The sequence below is a fragment of the Erythrolamprus reginae genome, chromosome 2 (genome assembly GCF_031021105.1).
Source record: "Erythrolamprus reginae isolate rEryReg1 chromosome 2, rEryReg1.hap1, whole genome shotgun sequence".
Lineage (NCBI taxonomy): Eukaryota > Metazoa > Chordata > Lepidosauria > Squamata > Dipsadidae > Erythrolamprus > Erythrolamprus reginae.
The window spans coordinates 79,574,510-79,593,141 of record NC_091951.1 but is presented as its reverse complement, the minus strand read 5'-3'; the positions used below and the strand labels follow the sequence as shown (position 1 = coordinate 79,593,141).

Below are 18,632 nucleotides of genomic sequence, written 5' to 3'. Positions count from 1 at the left end.
TCTACAGCCAGATCCTTTTCAGATCTTTACAGACCAGGTCTGCTAGCCCTCAGTATATCTAATAAGGTGTTCATTCTGGGCATAGTAACCTGAAGATTCAGAAAACAAATGTTTTGTAAGGTATTATGAAATACGGTGGATCAGGGGTAAAATCCAGCAGGTTCCAACAGGTTTTGGAGAAATGGAAGTGGAATTTTTGAGTTCGGAGAACCACTAGCAGAAATTTTGAGTAGTTCAGAGAACCAGTAAATACCACCTCTGGTTGGCCCAGAGTTAGGTAGGAATAGAATAGAATAGAATTTTTTATTGGCCAAGTGTGATTGGACCCACAAGGAATTTGTCTTTGGTGCATATGCTCTCAGTGTACATAAAATAAAAGATACATTTGTCAAGAATCATAAGGTACAACACTTAATGATTGTCATAAGGTAGTCCTTCTCAAATAGTGGGGCGTGCCCCCCTGGGTGTGGGTGTGGAGCGATGCCAGGGGGCACATGTGACCCTGGGGAAGATGTGTGGTCCCTTTCAATTGATTCCCCCAGACGGGGGTGTTTTCCCAATTACACACTGCTCCGAGCCCAGAAGAGAAGGCGGCCAGGTGGGGAGGCTGTGTGGGTTGTTGTTGTTCTTGGTGGGTGCCACAGTAGCCATGAACAGCATGGCGAATCTGCTGCTGGACAATGAGGAGCATTCTCTGCAGCTGAGTGAAAGCTTTGAATGGCACCCTAAAGCTTCCTTCCACACCATTCGCTGTGAGTGCCTGGCAAAGATGGTGCTTATGGGCCAGGCCGGCAACTCCAAAACATCAGATTGATTAGGTTGGCCTGGCCCCGTGTCAAAAGAGGGCTCTAACCATGGTAGCCTATGCCTGCCTAACTGAAAACAGGCTTCACTGAGTTCAGTGTGAGTTACGCCCAGGTAAGTGGGTAAAGCAGCCTTCCTCAGCCAATAGTTTGCTTGCAGCTTATAATAAGTAAAATAATAAATATTAACCCTAAAATTTCATTGTGTTCCAGATCAGAGAGTTGATGGGGGCGTGCGAAATGTTTACGTCTTCTGGGTGGGAGGGGGGGGAGCAACAGAAAATAATTGAGAAGCACTATCATAGGGTATAACTAAGCAATCAGGAAACAACTGATATTAATATAAATTGTAAGGATGCAAGCAAAAAGTTACAGTCATACAGTCATAAATGGGAGGACATGAATGATAGGAACAATGAGAAGACTAATAATAATAGTAATGCAGCCTTAGTGAATAGTTTTACGATGGTGAGGGAATTATTTGTTTAGCAGTGATGGCATTTGGGGAAAAACCTGTGGTATGAGTTGAAACTATGTCCAGGATGCAAGGGGTCAGTAAATATTTTCATGGCTCTCTTATTCGTGCAGTGTACAGGTCCTCAGTGGAAGTTTCCCCCCCTGAAATTCTGGTTATCCTCTGAAGTCTGTGTCTGTCTTGTTGGGTTGCAGAACTAAACCAGACTGGATGGAGATTATTTATTTGTTTGTTTGTTTGTTTGTTTATTTATTTATTTGACTTCTATGCTGCTCAATCCCAAAGGGACTCAAGGCGGCTTACAAAATAATATTTTGCAGTATCCGTTCCCTGCCATGCCCACCAAGCCACACCACACCCACAGAACTGGTAGTAAAAAAAAATATTGGATTTTTGGTAGACACCTCTTCCAACTAATCTTATTGAAGTACTGTATAAATAACTACATAACTTAGGAAAGACTGTCCATGACCTACTGTAAATCTGTTCCTTCTTTCCCAACAATAGTTTCTATTGACCTTGTGAGTAATCACAGGAAAGTTTGGCTGACTGCTGAATGGATAAGAATAATTCTAGAAGGCCTCTTTTGCTAACCTACTGGCTTTCTCTGTTTCATTTCTTTTCTTTTTTCAAATCGCATTTTGTGATTTCAATGCTATGTCCCAGCATGCTTGTAGATGTTTATTTGGAATAACAGAGAAGCACAGAAACCCAAAACCATACTCGCAATATCCAATCCTAATTTCTTTAGCTACTAAGATGCCTTCTGAAAATAATACCCATGGCTCCAAACCCAATCTTTAAAAGGCGGCGGCTCTCTCTGCAACCTGAAACACAGTGTAGCTCCTGTTGCTTAACCCCACAACTCTTCATCTCCAAAACATCTTAGATTTGGCCTCAACTCAAAGGGCACCTCGCAGACGTTGCTCTTTCCGCATTTTAGGGATTGGCTAGGAAATGCAATATCCTTTTCTAACCAGCCTGTTGACAGGAAAAGGAATAATCCAAGTATGACATAGTCCCTTAAATCTCAAGGACAGGCTCCCAGAGTCATACCGGAAAGGCACCTCAGACAGTGGCTTCTGGAATCTCATTTTAATACAAGGGACTCGATGTCACATTGCAGTGGAAAGAGAGCAATCTGTCAGTTGCATAGGCCGTTTGATCACACAATCTGTTGTGTACATCTGGCTTGGGCAAAGGCCAGTTACACTGCAGACGATTCTTAAGGAAATTGTCTTGGGAAAAATAGAGCAAGGGACTAACTCAGCATCATAAAGGAAACTAGGAAAGAATGAGAATTTGAGTGCAAGATTCAATAGACTCTAGTCATTCTCAGCCAGTGTCTCAAATAGAAAGCAATCTTGCTCATAAACAAGTCTAAGGAGTAGACTTAACAAGCCTGAATATCTTCCTAGCTAATTCAGCAGAAAAAGTATCTACCTATTTAATAAAAGAAGGTGTGGGGGGGAGGAGGGACCACAGGCTGGCTGTGTCATTGAAACTTAAATTTAAGAGGAATCAGAATCTACTTGTGTGCTTGAGGTTTTCTTTTTCTATTGTTTCCCCAAGCTAAACAACAACAGAAAGAAAATACAGTAGTTGCATGCCAGATTCTGTTGGATGATGCTTTTGTTTCTAATAAAAAGCAAAATACATCACTCAAGCATAAAGCCTGTTTAGTTCTGGTATAGAAATGAAATTCAGAGGTCACAAAAATCTGCAAGCTGTCAACACGCTTCTCTTCATTAGGAAAAACACATTTATCTAATATAATCTTGCCTTGTAAGAAGAGCTGGCATTTTTGAAAGCTTCCTATTTTATTTACTTTTTAAAAGTCTTTAAAATTAAGATTCTTTGCTTTTTGTAATGCTGGTGAGAAAATTCACAAGATGATCAAAAATATTCACATGGCAGGTCAAAATTGTAGATGGACAAAATTCCCAGTACTAAACCAGCATAACACAATGACATATTTTCAGCACATTGAAAATAGGCTGAAAATCTATCGTCTTTTAGATTTTGAAAATACATAGCATACCAGACACAGGCATATGAGGAATAATTAAACATTTTTTCCATTCTTAAAAGTTGTCACAATGATAACAGCATATATTTTATGCTATTTTAAACTGCATTCCTGCTTTTAAAAACCCAATCCATTGGGTTAATACAACCCATCTATTGATGAAAGAAAATATAGAGCAAAAACTAATAATCTTGCTGAAAATATGAAACATTAAGTTACTGAACAGTTGAAAATGTTTTAATGTATCATCAAAAAGAAAATACTGTTTCAGTGTTGGGCGTACTTCTGTCTGGAAATTTTTCCAAAGCTGAAGTATCTGGTAAGAAAATATTTTTCTGAACTTGTACTGTATATTCTACCTACCCTAGTTCCTTTTATTACAAAATTTGTTTTACATGATGATTGTCTAGTTTTGATTTTAGTAATTACTGTAGTCACTCTGACCAATGTACTGTAGAAACCTATGTAAATGATTTTTTTTTAATGGAACCTGTATATTCATGAACTCTACCGGTTTTTAGAGTGAGCCTAATAATCATAGAGGCAGCAATTCTGGCCTGCAGATTTAATAATTATTACAGGACGGGAGACCTCAGCTAATAACACTCCCCCCTCCCATTATCCCTAGAATAAACTGCCTCTGCTAAAAACTGCTTCTGCTATATTCAGAGAGCTTGCTATCTTTGGTTTGATACACAAATATGCACTTTCATGATACTTGCAAATATCACAATGTATTTCATGAAATAAAGATATGTATTATGTAACCACTAGTCCAGTGGTGAAATCCAAATTATTTTACTACCGCTTCTGTGGGCTTGGCTTGGTGGGTGTGGCAGGGGAAGGATATTGCAAAATCTCCATTCTTGCATCCTAAGATTTTTATTTATATTGTTTCTTCGTTGCTTATTTGACCCCTATGACAATCATTAAGTGTTGTACCACATGATTCTTGACAAATCTATATTTTCTTTTATGTACACTGAAACCATATGCACCAAGACAAATTCCTTATGTGTCCAATCACACTTGGCCAATAAAGAATTCCATTCCATTCCATTCCATTCTATTCCCACCCCATTCTGAGGCCAGCCAGAGGTAGTATTTGCTGGTTCTTTGAACTACTCAAAATGTTCAATAACCAGTTCTCCAGAACCTGTCAGAACCTGCTGGATTTAACTCCTTGCACTAGTCATATATCCAGGGGTGGGCTACTGCCTGGATGGAGAGGGGACGCAGTGGGGTAGTGAAAATGGAGCTCCACCTCAGAGCGCCCAATTTGCACTGAATGCTGTTGAAAGAAGGGCGTCCTGCATAAGCCATGCCCACCGTGTGGCAGTAAATTTTTTGGTAGCCCTTCACTGCATATATCCCATAATTCCTCCAGGTAAAACATACCTGAGCTGTTTCTCCAAGCTAAACAATCAGACGTTCCTTAAGAATTTTGTCTTGAAGTAGTATAGGGTCTCCTGCCCAAGCTGGGGGTTGGACTAGAAGCTCAAGGTCCCTTCCAATTCTGTTGTTGTTATTATGTATCTTTTCACAGAATAATTATTATCTATTATTATGTATCAATCTAACAGTTGTGTGGGGATTTACTCCCAAATATGGGAGCTACTCAGTGAAGGGCTACCAAAAGTTTTACTACCCCGCTGTGGGCGTGGCTTATGCAGGACGCCCTGCATTTTCTTTCAACATCTCTCAGTGCAAATTGGGTACTCTGGGGTGGAGCTCCATTTTCGCTACCCCACTGCGTCCCCGTCCCCCCGCCACGTCCGGGCAGTAGCTCACCCCGGAGCTACTCTATAGGAAGTTTATTCAGGCCACTACCCGTTCACCAATAATTTTTAACCCAATAGAGAGTTATAAATACCAATGTCTTTCTTTGTATTTAATCTCCTCAAAGGCGAAGAGTGGTGTTTCCTGCAGGACTACAACTCCCATTATTCTTAACCTCTGACCACGCTGGCCTGGCTAATTTGCAGGCCCAGAGCCGTGTGTGTTTGTGTGTCACAAAAAATTCATTTCACCCAGGAGTAAACATCTGCAGGCACCGCGTTGCCCCATGCTTAGCGCGGCGGCGGCGCCTCTGAGGGGAGGGCATGGTTTCCTTCGACCTCCCCTCCCGCCGCGATTGTCCTCTTCCGAGGCTCCGCCCCTTCCCTGGCCGGGGTCCAATCCGTTAATCGGAGAGGGGTATTTAAGGTCTCGCCAAAAAAGACGCCCTCGCTACTTCTTTTTTGCGAGGCCGGCACGTGGGTACGGAGCGCGTCTCTCGGCTCGGTTGCCATAAGCTGACGGCGGGGTTCACCGCCTGCGCTTGGGCGAGGGAGGGAGGGAGCGAGCGAGGCACCGGCCTGGACTGGCGGGGTTGGTTGGTTGGTCGGTCGGTCTCTGCCCGCTCGTTGCAGCCCAGACAAGAAGAGAAGGCGGGGCGGCCACGGCATGAGCACGCAGGCGCGGGGCCAGGCGGCTCGCAGTGACTGCAGCGGCGTCGGCGGGAGCGGCGAGCTCAGTCAGCCGGGCTCGCAACACCCTCGGTGGCAGGAGCAACAGCAGCAGCAGCAGCAGCAGCAGCAGCCTCCGTATCCTAAGGGCCGGACCCCCCTTGAGGCGGACTCTGCCGCCATGCCCGTGACGGAGAAGGACCTGGCGGACGACGCGCCCTGGAAGCGGATCCAGCAGAACACCTTCACCCGCTGGTGCAACGAGCACCTCCGCTGCGTGAACAAGCGCATCGGCAACCTGCAGTTCGACCTGAGCGACGGGCTGCGTCTCATCGCCCTGCTGGAGGTGCTGAGCCAGAAGCGCATGTACCGCAAGTACCACCAGCGACCCACCTTCCGGCAGATGCAGCTGGAGAACGTGTCGGTGGCGCTCGAGTTCCTGGAGAGGGAGAACATCAAGCTGGTCTCCATCGGTGAGCTCGACGCGCTCGGCGGGACTGGGCGGGCGGGGATGACGCCTTGCCTCCCGGGCGTGTGTGGCGCTTGGCCTAAAGAAGGCGAGCCTCTGCCTTTAAACGCTTTAAGGTGCTTTTCACATCCCGAGCGCCTCACAGCAGACCTTCCATTAACCCCCCCCCCTAATTTTCCGCTGTCTGGCTTGGCGGTGCCCGTCCGAGACACTCCCCCCCCCTTTCCTAATATTTGCGGCAATTGGCATGAAAGCGGGGAAGACCCTCTGGGACCCTTTGGAAGCTTGAGGGGTTGGGGACTGAGGCGCCGTGGGTTGACTTTTGTCCCGCCAGCTGCCACCGAGCCTCTTTCCTGGAGGTGTCGCAGCGCCTGCGGGAACAGGAGGAACTGGGTGGGGCTGTGGGTTTGGAAAGCCAAACCCGCCACTCGCGGGCGGATACCTGCCCGGGTGCTTGTTATACCCGCCAGCCTGGCTTTGAAGCAGCTCAGTAAGGCGCCGCTGTGGGCGATAAAAGATATCTAGGATACCGATTTTTTTCTCTTAACAGTAACAAACCCAAGTAAGAGCAAAGGAGGAGTTTCTAGCGGAGAAGGAAGGACGCTTTAAGTTTGGGATATCCGCTCCTTTCTCTCTCTCTGCCCCTCCATATCCCTTCACGAAATCCGGCTTTGTAATTGCAGAGGCTATTTCTGGCTAGCTGTCTAAGAGGGGGGTCAGAGCAAATCCTGAGGGAAGGGCAGATAGGGCTGTAGCTTGGCAGACAGGATTTCCTGAGGTGTGCCTTCCTCCTGGCAGGTAGAGCCTTTTCCTTTGGGGCTGCAGGATTATGAGACTTTGAGATTGAAAATTGTAAAGGGGGTTTTGCACTGTAAAAAGTCCAGCCCTCTCAAAAACCTTAAGGGAGAGAGAAGCATGCATCAAATCTTTCTGTATCAACTTGCAAGAGAGAGTGTAATGGTGTTTACAGCTATTTTTTTTATTTTTATATTAAGTTTTTAAAATTTATAATACTGTTAAAAACCAGACATATATACAATAATACAACACCAGTCCATGGAGAGGGGTGGCATATAAATCCAATTAATACATTGAATAAATAAATAAATAAATTGTTGTGGAATTTATTTGCCGCCCAACGCCAATTGGATAATATAGATACATACAGAATATAAAAGAAAAGAGGCACATGACCGGTTATCCAGTATTCCTATTTACATTAATCTTTTTTTTCTATTAATTTTTCCCATTATCAGTCCAAATTTTATGTTAATGTTTAGAACCTCCCAACGTATCAGTTAGTGCCTAATTTGGGTTTTTCTTTCCTCCATCCAGTTGTACAATTTATCCCAGTTTTCAAAATAGTCTGTATCCAATTTGTCCTTCAATTCTAGCCTCAGTCTATCCATCTTGGCGCAAGTTAGAATTTTATGTATAAACCATTTATGATGTTTGCATTTATCTGAAAAAAAAAATGTTAGAAATAGTTTTTCCCCTATCTACAGCATCCTATGAGGCAGCTGGGTGGTTAATGAGTTGTCGAAAATCACATATAATCAGGGATGTATATGGATGTAATGGGTCAAAAAACCCCAAAATGCTCCTTTTTTTAAACCCTGAAAAATATGCTTTAAAAATATGGTGTACTACACTTTCTATTTGCAATATGGTGCAATGTTATTTTTTGGGCAAGGGTTCTAAAGTGCTTGTACCTGTAATTCTTTTAACTGAAAGCAAACAGATCCTGCCTTATGCCAGACCCAAAGGTGGCTTGATTGATTTTGGCTTTGTGTGATGTGAGCCATTGGGGTTGATAAACTAAGAATAAAGGCTTAGGACATGTCTGTCTTAAGAAAGAGTGGTTACATCAGACTGTGGACTATTAATGTATATTGACTTCAGGTTTAATAGTAACAAATAGAGCAGAAGCCATTTATAATTTGCTTTTTGGTATTTTTGAGTCAGTTTTCAGTTCCTGGCAGCTGTCTAAATAAGTCCAGGAAGATTTATTGGCAAGGGTTTTGAAAGTGGTTTGCTATTGCTGCCTTCCTAGGGTTAAGAGAAAAGGGCTGGCCCAAAGTTACCCAACATGCTTTGTGCCTAAGGCAGAATTCATGATCTCCAGATGTTTAGCCTCACCTTTAAGCACTATTATTAAACACAACATCAGTTAATGCTTTTTAACATTAATTAAAATATTTAACATTAATTAAAATTACCCTGTTGGTTACCAAGATCCCTGGTAGTTTACAATAAGATCTATTTTTTTAAATTTTCAATTGCAGAATATGGTATTTATTTAGGTGAACTTTGTCCCATTATATCAGAGAGCTAGGCAGTTAGTTCAGTATGAAACTTCAAATATTAGGCCAAAGGTGAACAGACTTCAAACTTATGGGACTGATTTAGTTGCTTTTCTAAATCTCCAAACTCCTCCAATTGGAGCCAAGTGGAAAATTAAGGTGCAGGGAGACACATGTAAAGAATTAAGGAACAAGGTGCCTCTGAGCAGATGTTTATCTCAGGAATTTATGATGAGTACTGAGATTCAGCTAGCAAATCTTTTCACCACACCAGTTTCTCTTGTATAACATCTTGAAGGGAGTATGGAGGTTTAAACATTTCTGTTAGACAACTGAGAGCTGCAAACTTATCTGTTCCAGTTCACTGAGAACGGGTAGGAAGTCTGTGAGCCCAGAGATACTGGAGTCCCACTGAGGATATTGACCATGGCAGCAAAGGCTGTGTTGTAATCAAGCAATGTTAGGAGGACATATGATACTCCATCCCTTGCTTTAAAATGTACCGCCAGTTCATGATTGTCATTTTGTTCCCTCCTGGGACTATGAGGAATTGCCTAGTATAAGCATTTGACTCTCCTAAATCTATATAAGGAATAACTAAACAACTTAAAACCCACCTCTGCCGCCAGGCATGGGGGAATTGAGATCCTCTTTCCCCCTAGGCCTTTACAATTCTATGCATGGTATGTATGCATGTATGTTTGGCTTTTATATTAATGGGTTTTTAATCATTTCTAATACCAAATTACTATTGTACACTGTTTTATTGTCACTGTTAGCTGCCCCGAGTCTCCGGAGAGGGGCGGTATACAAATCCAACAAACAAACAAACAAACAAACAAGTCTTACAATAACCCTGAATTTCAAGGTTAGAAGAATTAGGCTGCAGGCTTAAATGAAGAAGTGTATTTGGATTTCATGTTCATTATAGCTATGTCTTTAATGTTCTGGGCTCAGCCTAAAGCAAAAGTAAAATCCTTCCAGACCCAACAAATCTATAGCCTGGTATCTTTCCCACATGGCAACGCTAAAGTGCTATTATCGTATGCAGGAATTGGCAGAAAACTGCTGGTTAAAAAAAAAAGAACTAAGATCCCTGGCAACCTCTAGTCTGCCTCTCCAATGAAGCTGAGTAAGGTTTCTGCCAGCACAAGAGGCAGAGGGAGGAGCAAGACAGGGTAGGAGGAATGTCTCCTTTGGTGACAGTAACTGGTAGCAGAATATCTAAATGTTCTCCTCTTGATTCTGATTCCAGGGAGAGTTCAAGATTGGACAAAATAATAATAGCAAAGAACCTTTCTTTCCCACTTCTGTCTCCTTTTCCTGCTGCTCATGGGTTCTTGACAAAGGGGTGTGTTTGTTAAAGGGGAATAGAGGTATTTTTTTTAGTGTTTATACATTGCTCAAAACATAAAGGGAACACTCAAAGAACACATCCTGGATCTGAATGAATGAAATATTCTCATTGAATACTTTGTTCTGCACAAAGTTGAATGTGCACAGCAGCATGTGAAATTGATTGTCATTCAGTGTTGCTTCCTAAGTGGACAGTTTGATTTCACATAAGTTTGATTTACTTGGAATTGTATTGTTAAATGCTCCATTTATTTTTTTGAGCAGTATATATATATATATATAAGTCTAGGTGTGCTACAGTAGACACATGTCATGAAATGCCTTCTGCAGCTTCGACGCCACTGCACCGAAAGGAGTCCTGGTACCACCCAGCTGCTGTGGCCTGGAGGTGGAGCTTTTGCCTCACAATCAGAAGATTGTGAGTTCTATCCTAGGTAGAGGCAGGTGTCTCCTGCTTGGATAGGGCATTGGACTAGATGACATGCAAGATCCCTTCCAACTCGGTTAATGTATTATGTTAGCTATAGCAAGAAGCTAGGAAGCATCCTTGATAAATGTGCAGTGATCTTCTGGAAGATTGCTAGACAACGTTTGGACATTCTTCCTGCAATTGCAGTGCTTAAGGTGGTGTGCAGGTGTGGGTGCCTGAATCGTAGCAGTCTGCTGCTGGTGTACCTGTGGTAAAGCTACCATGGGGTTATTGTGTGGGTACAGGCTGACTGATACCCAAATAACCCGTTTCCTCTTCTCTCCCTATCTCTGCTTCCCCCACCTCCATGTTGGAACAAAGAGTGGCAGAGTCCTGACATTACCACAAAGCTGAGTAGTAGCATGGAAGCGATGATTTTACAAGGAAAATAGGACTTCTCTATGGGGAGCTCAGACCTACCTCCTTAAACAATTGTTACCCTGTTTGATGAATTGAAGTTCTGTCTGAATTCTAGCTAAGGATATTAGTTGGTTCTCTTTTCAGTTTGTGTCTCCAGGGTATAAAACTATGTTGTTTTGAGCAAAAAACGTGACCTTGAATTAGAGACCTGAAGCAGAACTTGTAGAGCCGTTGTGTCTGTATAAATAGACTTGAGGCTTCAAGGAGAAGTATAGAAGAAGGAATGCTGGCTCCCTCTATGTAACCCATATGTTTTGAAGCAGGGGAACTCTGCTGAGCTCAGATGGAGTCTCCTTGTAGAAACATATCTCTGACAGCTACTATAAACTTGCTTTTCCAGAAATTACTTCACTCTCCTTTTTCAGTTTAAATATTAACAGTAGACTAACTTGTTACCTCAGTTGGCACTTTGCACAATAGGAGTCATGTGTACTCTTGCACTACTTATGCTGCTGTAACTAGCAGAAACTTGACACAACAGTTAAGGTGGAGGAGTGTCTTTCACTAAGTATTCAGCATTTGCTACGTTACACTGGGAGTGGCTGCTTAAGCCGTCATTAAAATTGGGATTATGATTACTGTAAAACTTGGTATGTGCTTGTACATCATATCTTGGATAGTTGGAACTGAAGCTATAGGATACGAATATACTGGATTTTAAAACCTGTGAAAACTATTACTAGGTAATCCTCAATTTAGGATTACAATTGGGCCCTAAAATTTATGTTGCTAAGCGAGACCATTGTTAAGTTAATTTTCCCCCATTTTACTACTTTTTTTGCCATGTTAAGTGAATCATTGCAGTTGTTAGAGTAGAGTAGATGTCAAGCTGGTGCAGAAGTTGGTGATAAATTAATGGCTTGCCACACTGTTTATGGGAACTTGGAAGGGGAGATTTTCACGAGAGAACAGATGCAGCCATAAAGCATTATTTTGAGTGGTTCAAGGCCATCCTATGCCCACCCACCTGGGCAGTAGTGGAGGAAGGACTTGCCATGCTGGCACAATCTGAGTGGGCAATGTGACAAGTGTGGGAGGAAGACAAGGGATTTGAACTTTCTTTTTTTTTAAAAAAAAATCTTTATTAATTATTTACATTAAGAAAAAAAGAAACAACATGACATTTATAGAAGAAAAAAAATTACATAAGAGAAAAAAAAACCATACATACATACACTCAAAACAAAATAAAGCATTATGCTTTATACATGAGTTGTTTTGGGTATCAGAACTTAGTAGTTGCACCTGCTAAATTGCAGGATAATTGGTTTTTGCAGCTTATTCATTTATAACAATTCCCCCCCACCTATTTATTAATATACATAAATCTTGTTAGTTTATTAGTATCCATTTCTATGTGATTACTTTCATTTCCTCTATATTTTTCCATGGTATAATGGTGCCTTGAAACCACAATATTTACTTTTAACAACAGTTTGATTTTTCTCTCTCCTTTTCCCCCCCTCCCCCGTTGTAATTTGAATATGTATTAACAATAACAGTTTTAGTTATTTGTATAATTTGCGTTACTATTATTAGTTATTTTATTTTATTTTTATTATTATTAATTATTATTATTATTATTATTATTATTATTATTATTATTATTATTATTATTAAAAAATAAGGGATGTGAACTTTCAACTGAGTGAGATACTCAGATTCATGTTTCCCTGCTTGGGTGCCAGGATGGCTCTGGAAATAAATAGGAACTTTGTACTTTGACTTGGACTCTGATTTAGTTTGGATGTTACCTGGAACCTTGACATTAGAGTAGAGTAGAATAGAATAGAGTAGAATTCTTTATTGTGGTTGGACACACAAGGAATTTATCTTGGTGCATATGTTCTCAGTGTATATAAAAGAAAAGATACATTCGTCAAGGATCATAAGGTACAACATTTAATGATAGTCACAGGATACAAATAAACAATCAAATTATATTGGGAAACAATATAAATCGTGAGGATACAAGTTACAGTCATAAGTGGGAGGAGTAACATGGTTGTTAAGTGAATCCGGCTTCCCCATTGACTTTGCTTAGCAGAAGATTGCAAAAAGGATCACATGACCCAAAGATACTGCAACTGTTATAAATGGATGCCAGTTGCCAAGCATCTGAATTTTGTTCACATGACGAGGTGGATGCCACAACAATTGTAAGTGTGAAAAATAGTCACAAGTTACTTTTTTCAGGGCTATTATAACTTTGAACAGTCACTAAATGAACTGTTGTAACTTGAGGACTTACCTGTATTGTGAATTGTTCAAAGCACACTTACCTTAGACAATAAACAAACAAACAAACAAACAAATAAATCTATAGTAGTCTCCCTTTTCATTATCAGCAAATATATGTTATATGTGTATACACACACACACACACACACACACACACACTACATACCTACATGTACTTTATTCTTTCAGTGCCATTTACTGGTGTCTTGTAGCATGAGGTTAAGGGAAATGATAATGATATCAGAGTAGTTCCTTATCCACTTTATTACAGTCTCAGGTCTCAGGTGGGAAGTGGTCATTTGAAGATTTCTTTTTAAAATCTGATGGCAGTAGCTGTGTGGTTCCTTGACATTTGTCCCTCAGGCAGCCTTTGAATGTTTTTCCCCCCTCTGTTCAATAATTGACTCCGTGCGGGAGAAAAAGGAGAAATTAGATCCAGACAAGGGACAGCGAGAGCCTGTTGATCAATAAGCAACTGAATTAAGGGACTGGATGTAAGTTTACTAATCTTGAAAAAGTAAATTTCTGAATTCTCAACTGTCAGTAGGTTACAGAGATGGCTGCTGTGGCTAGGAGTGTATTTGCACTGTTACACCTAGTGAGTCAGTTGTGGTCATTTCCAAACTGATCAGATTTGGCAACTGTTGTCCATTCCTTGGTTGAATCCTGTTAGTGGTTGCAACTTGCTACATTTAGGAAAAGTCCTTAAGTTGCAATTAGTATGAAGTGTATAATGTAACTGATGCAAAATATAAGGAACATATGAGGTGGCATTCATGACAAATTGTGGTGTCATCAGAATGATGATGTTTGTGCAGTGAGGTCATCACAAAAATGCTACAATTACGTGCTTATATCAGAATGCACAATGAATATTTGATTGTAAATTGTGGAAAGTGAGTGGTGAAGACAGGTGTCATAATTTTCTCCCTACAGATCCCCATGTCTCTGGGGTGCCTGATCTTTCTGGCACAATATAAGATGTTATTGTTATCCTTCAAAGCCATAAAGTGGCTTGGATCCTGGCTATTTCAATTGCATCACTTCCATTAGATTTTAATTCTGATTACTAGCTTTAGTTGGTATGCTGAGAGCATATGCACCAAGGACAAATTCCTTGTGTGTCCAATCACACTTGGCCAATAAAGAATTCTGTTCTGTTCTGTTCTATTCTATTCTATTCTATAATATTCTGTTCTATAATGTTCTGTTTTGTTCTGTACTGTACTGAAATTTTAAATAACCATTTTGTTAGCTTCCTTTCATACATGCAAAGTAGAAAAGTGGCCTACATAGTCACACAAATGCTTTTCATGAATCTGTCCTTCATGACTATCTCTTCTTTCTCAAGTTCCATTTTCTTTTTTCCTGAGGCAAAAGTAATGTATGACCTTGAGAACATATGATATAGCTTGAGCAATCATGTCTGTTCAGAGTTAAAACACACTAAATTAAATGAAGCTAGTAAGTGTCTGTAGATTTACAGCCTAGACCAGTGACATCAAACCTTTTTTGGTTTGCTTGCCAAAAGGGTGTGTATGGGTGTGCTAGCATGTATGCCCACAAACCCTTCCCTCCCCACCACGCATGCGCACGCCCCTCCTGTGCTGCCCCTTGCACATGCGCACAGGCCTTACGGAAGCCTGGTACATGAAAAAAAGGCCCAAACTGGAAGTTCAGGAAAACGCACATCTGGCTTGCCATGGTGATGTGTTTTTTTCACTCTGGAGGTTTCAACGGGAAGCTACCTGAAGCTCCGGAGTACAAAAAACAGCACAATGGGCAAACTGGAAGTTTGGAAAACACACTACCAATTTGCCCATTGTGATTTTTTTTTTTGCACTCAGGGACTTCAGGAAGCTTCCCTAAACCCTCCGGAGTGCAAAAAACAGCACAATGGGCAAACTGGAAGTGCGTTTTTCCAAACTTCTGTTTTGTCCATTGGGTGATTTTTTTCTGCCCTGAAGTATCCAGAGTGTGAAACATCCTTGGCCTAAAATCAGCTGACCAGCGCACACATGGAAAGTCTCACATGCACATCCAATATGGCTCCACAGGTGGAACGCGTGCCATAGTTTCGCCATCATAGGCCTAGACCAAGGAGACAAACTTAAAACGATAAATGCTGTGATATGTATGCAGCTTTACCTCTGTTTAGGTTATTTTACTAGCTTGCTATTGGACTATGTTCAAAACCATGTTTTGTCTCTAGTATTACCAGAATTCCTGAAGTGTATTCAAAAAGTTAAATGCCTTATGTGTTATTATCAAGTGGGACATTTACACACACACACACACACACACACACACACAGAGAGAGAGAGAGAGAGAGAGAGAGAGAGAGATTGCTCACATTTTAGCCAATACATTTCATTAGTAATGCCCTTGTATAAGACTATTCATCTAAAATGCAATAGCTGCCTTCAAATTGAAAGTTGCATCACACAACATAAGAGGCTATTAAATTGTTATTGGGGTTTTTTTTGTTGAAAAGTAAATAAAGTAATAATTAAGCACCTGTGTGTTTTGGCACTGGAGGCATAGTTAATAACTAGCTATCAAATTTAATAACTGATATTACAGTGAACTATTTTTGTTCACTTGCATGAAGTGAATGATTTATCAATTTATATTTTTCCTCATGTTTGCAACAGGATCCTGAATATAAGCTTAATGAATCTTATAGAAGCGAGAAGGCATCTAAATGTAACACAGAATGTTACACAATTGGGAGTCCCACTTTTAAAGTCCAGATTGTGATTTGTCTTATTAATTTTATATTGCCAGATTTATATGTGGAAACCTTTCCTGCTATAAACATGGCAGGGCCAATAAAATGATAGTTGTTAGATCAGCGCTTGGACTAAAATTTTGACACATCAATCATTCAAGAAAGATGCATATCCCCAAGGAGTGAACAAGTTCCAGTAAAATGGAATAAAGCATCCTTCTATTATTCCCTTCTTAATTTATAATCTTAAAGTGCTTGGAACACTCTCAATATGAGGTGCTAATTGTACGTGTTACAAGTAGTCCACAAGTTATGACTATTAATTTATTGACCGGTCAAAGTTTAACGGCATGGAAAAAGTGATTTATGACCCTTGCAGTGTCCTTGTAGTCATGTGATCATAATTTGGTTGCTTGGCAACCAGCATGTATTTACAACCCTTACAGCATACTGAGACCATGAGATTGCCTTGTGCAAAATCCCCAGGGGAACTTCCAACAAAGCTGGATTAATTTTAAGAATCATGACGGAAAAGGTCATAAAATGGAACGCAACTCATTTAATGGCTGCATTGCTTAACAACAGAAATGCTGATCCCAAATATGGTTGTAAGTCAAGGACTGCCAGTACGTATTCCTGAGAAGGACATATGTTTAGCTACTGTCTTAGTGACCAGTATTTCCCTATGCTGTGGCAAAAGAAGCAGTTGTTTGTCAAAGAGTACTATAACTCTTCATAAAAAAGAAATGCACGGGTAAAATCTAGCAGGTTCTGACAGGTTCTGGAGACCTAGTAGCAGCACACCATGCATAGCTGGAATTTTGAGTAGTTTAGAGCAGTGTTTCCCAACCTTGGCAACTTGAAGATATCTGGACTTCAACTCCCAGAATTCCCCAGCCAGCATTCGCTGGCTGGGGAATTCTGGGAGTTGAAGTCCAAATGTCTTCAAGTTGCCAAGGTTGGGAAACACTGGTTTAGAGAACCGGTGGTGGAAATTTAAGTAGTTCGGAGAACTAGCAAATACCATCTCTGGCTGGCCCCAGAGTGGGGAGGGAATATGGATTTTGCAGTATCCTTCCCCTGCCACGCCCACCAAGTCATGCCATACTATACGTACTAAGCTATACCATGCATACCAAACCAGGCCTACATAACTGGTAATTAAAAAAAAAATAGATTTCACCCCTGGAGAAATGCATTATATCATGCAGCATGAGTCACTGTACCAGGATTATTGATTAGCGTTGTTGATAAGATTTTATTACAGGGGAGATGTGCTAAATTTGCTCCATGGTAATGCTTTAGTAATGCATTCATGCAGCACTTGTACTCTTATCAGTAGCTCAGCAGGATGTGCTAAGGTGTGTTTCAATTAATTTATTATTCAAGCAACTTCCAGTCTTCATTTTGATTTAAAGAATCAACCTGTATTTTAACTAGAGTTTGGGTGGAGTTGTTTAACTGAAATATTTGATTTATGGGTTTCTTTATCCGCAGTTTCCTTAGTAAGTAAAACTGGTACAGATTAAATCAAAAAGGTGGTTTTATTACTGGCAGCTATTGTTCACGCCCTATATTTATACACACTGAAATACCTAGGCGACAGTTGACTTAGTTATTACAGTCTAGAATGATATCATACACAGTTTGGGGAAGGGAGGAAGGATAGAAATTGTCATTTTTGCAATTTGATATGCCGTATTTTTGGGAGTATAAGACACACCTTTTTACCCCTCAAAAGAGGGTGAAAGCTTGGGTGTGTCTTATACACTGAATGTAGCCCCACCCAGCCACCCCCACTCTTTGGTCTCTGCCTGCCAGCAATTTACCTCCTTGCAGCAAACAGCAGTAGAGCCTGATTAGCACAAGCCACTCATTATCTGCCTCCCAACACTCAGCTGATTGATTGAAGTTGTCAAGCACGTGCTAGCACTTCCACGTGCTAACATGAAAGTGAAACTAAAGCTGCATGGAGGCAAATTGCTTCAGGGAGAGGCAAAGGCTGAAATTGGCTTTTTTTTGCTGCAAGAAGATAAGTCATTAACTATAAATGCCTATAGAATGTTCAAATTATTACCCTTATTTTTTTAAGATTGCTTTATTATTGTTCTAGACCAGTGTTTCCCAACCTTTTTTGAGCCGCGGCACATTATTCATATTTTCAAAATCCTGGGGAACACTGAACCGGGGGGGGGGGTGCTAAAGAAAAGTTTTGACAAAAAAAAATCTTCCTCCATTTCGCTCTATTTTTCCTTCACTCTTTCTCTCTTCCTTCCTTCCCTTCTTTCTCTCTCTCCATCCCTCTTTCTTTCTTCCTCTCTTTTTTGCTCTCTTTCTCTCTCCCTCCTTCCCTCCCTATATGTCTTTCTCTCTCCCTTGCTCTCTCTGCCTCTCTTGCTATCTCTCTTTCATTCTCTCTCTTTCTCTGTCTCTCTTGCTATCTCTTTCTCTCTCTCTGTCTCTCTTTCTCTGTCTCTCTTTCTCTCTCTCTTGCTAACTCTTTCTTTCTCTCTCTTTCTCTGTCTCTCTTTCTCTCTCTCTCTTGCTAGCTCTCTTTCTCTCTCTCTCTCTCCTTTGTCTCTCTTTCTCTCTCTCTTGCTAGCTCTTCCCTCTCTCCCCCCCCTCTCTCACTTTCTCTCTATCTTGCTCTGTCTGTTGCACTCTCTCTCTCTCTCTCTTTCTCTCTCTTCCTTTCTTCTCTGCGGAGGCCGGTGAAGGTTTTTCTTATTTTAAATGTTCCGGGTGGCAGGGGGATGCGGAGCCCGCACGCACACACACCCGACATTCCAAATCCTGCCTCAGCTGTGAGAAGAACGCCTGCTGACAGCCTGGGACAAAAGCGCTCAGTGAAAGAACTGCAAGAGGGGCCGGGCGGGTGTTAGCAGCCAG

At 41.2% G+C, this 18,632-nt stretch overlaps 1 protein-coding gene across 4 annotated transcripts in view; it reads left to right on the top strand.

The window, feature by feature from the left end:
- The first annotated feature begins 5,535 nt into the window (after nucleotides 1-5,535).
- FLNB (filamin B) overlaps nucleotides 5,536-18,632 on the top strand; it is a 110,996-nt gene continuing 97,899 nt past the window's right edge. For all 4 annotated transcript variants that reach the window (XM_070738433.1, XM_070738432.1, XM_070738431.1 and 1 more), the window contains exon 1: nucleotides 5,536-6,227. In XM_070738433.1, coding sequence (XP_070594534.1) covers nucleotides 5,753-6,227 — 475 coding nt within the window. In that variant the 5' untranslated portion in view covers nucleotides 5,536-5,752. The remainder of the gene's footprint in view (nucleotides 6,228-18,632) is intronic.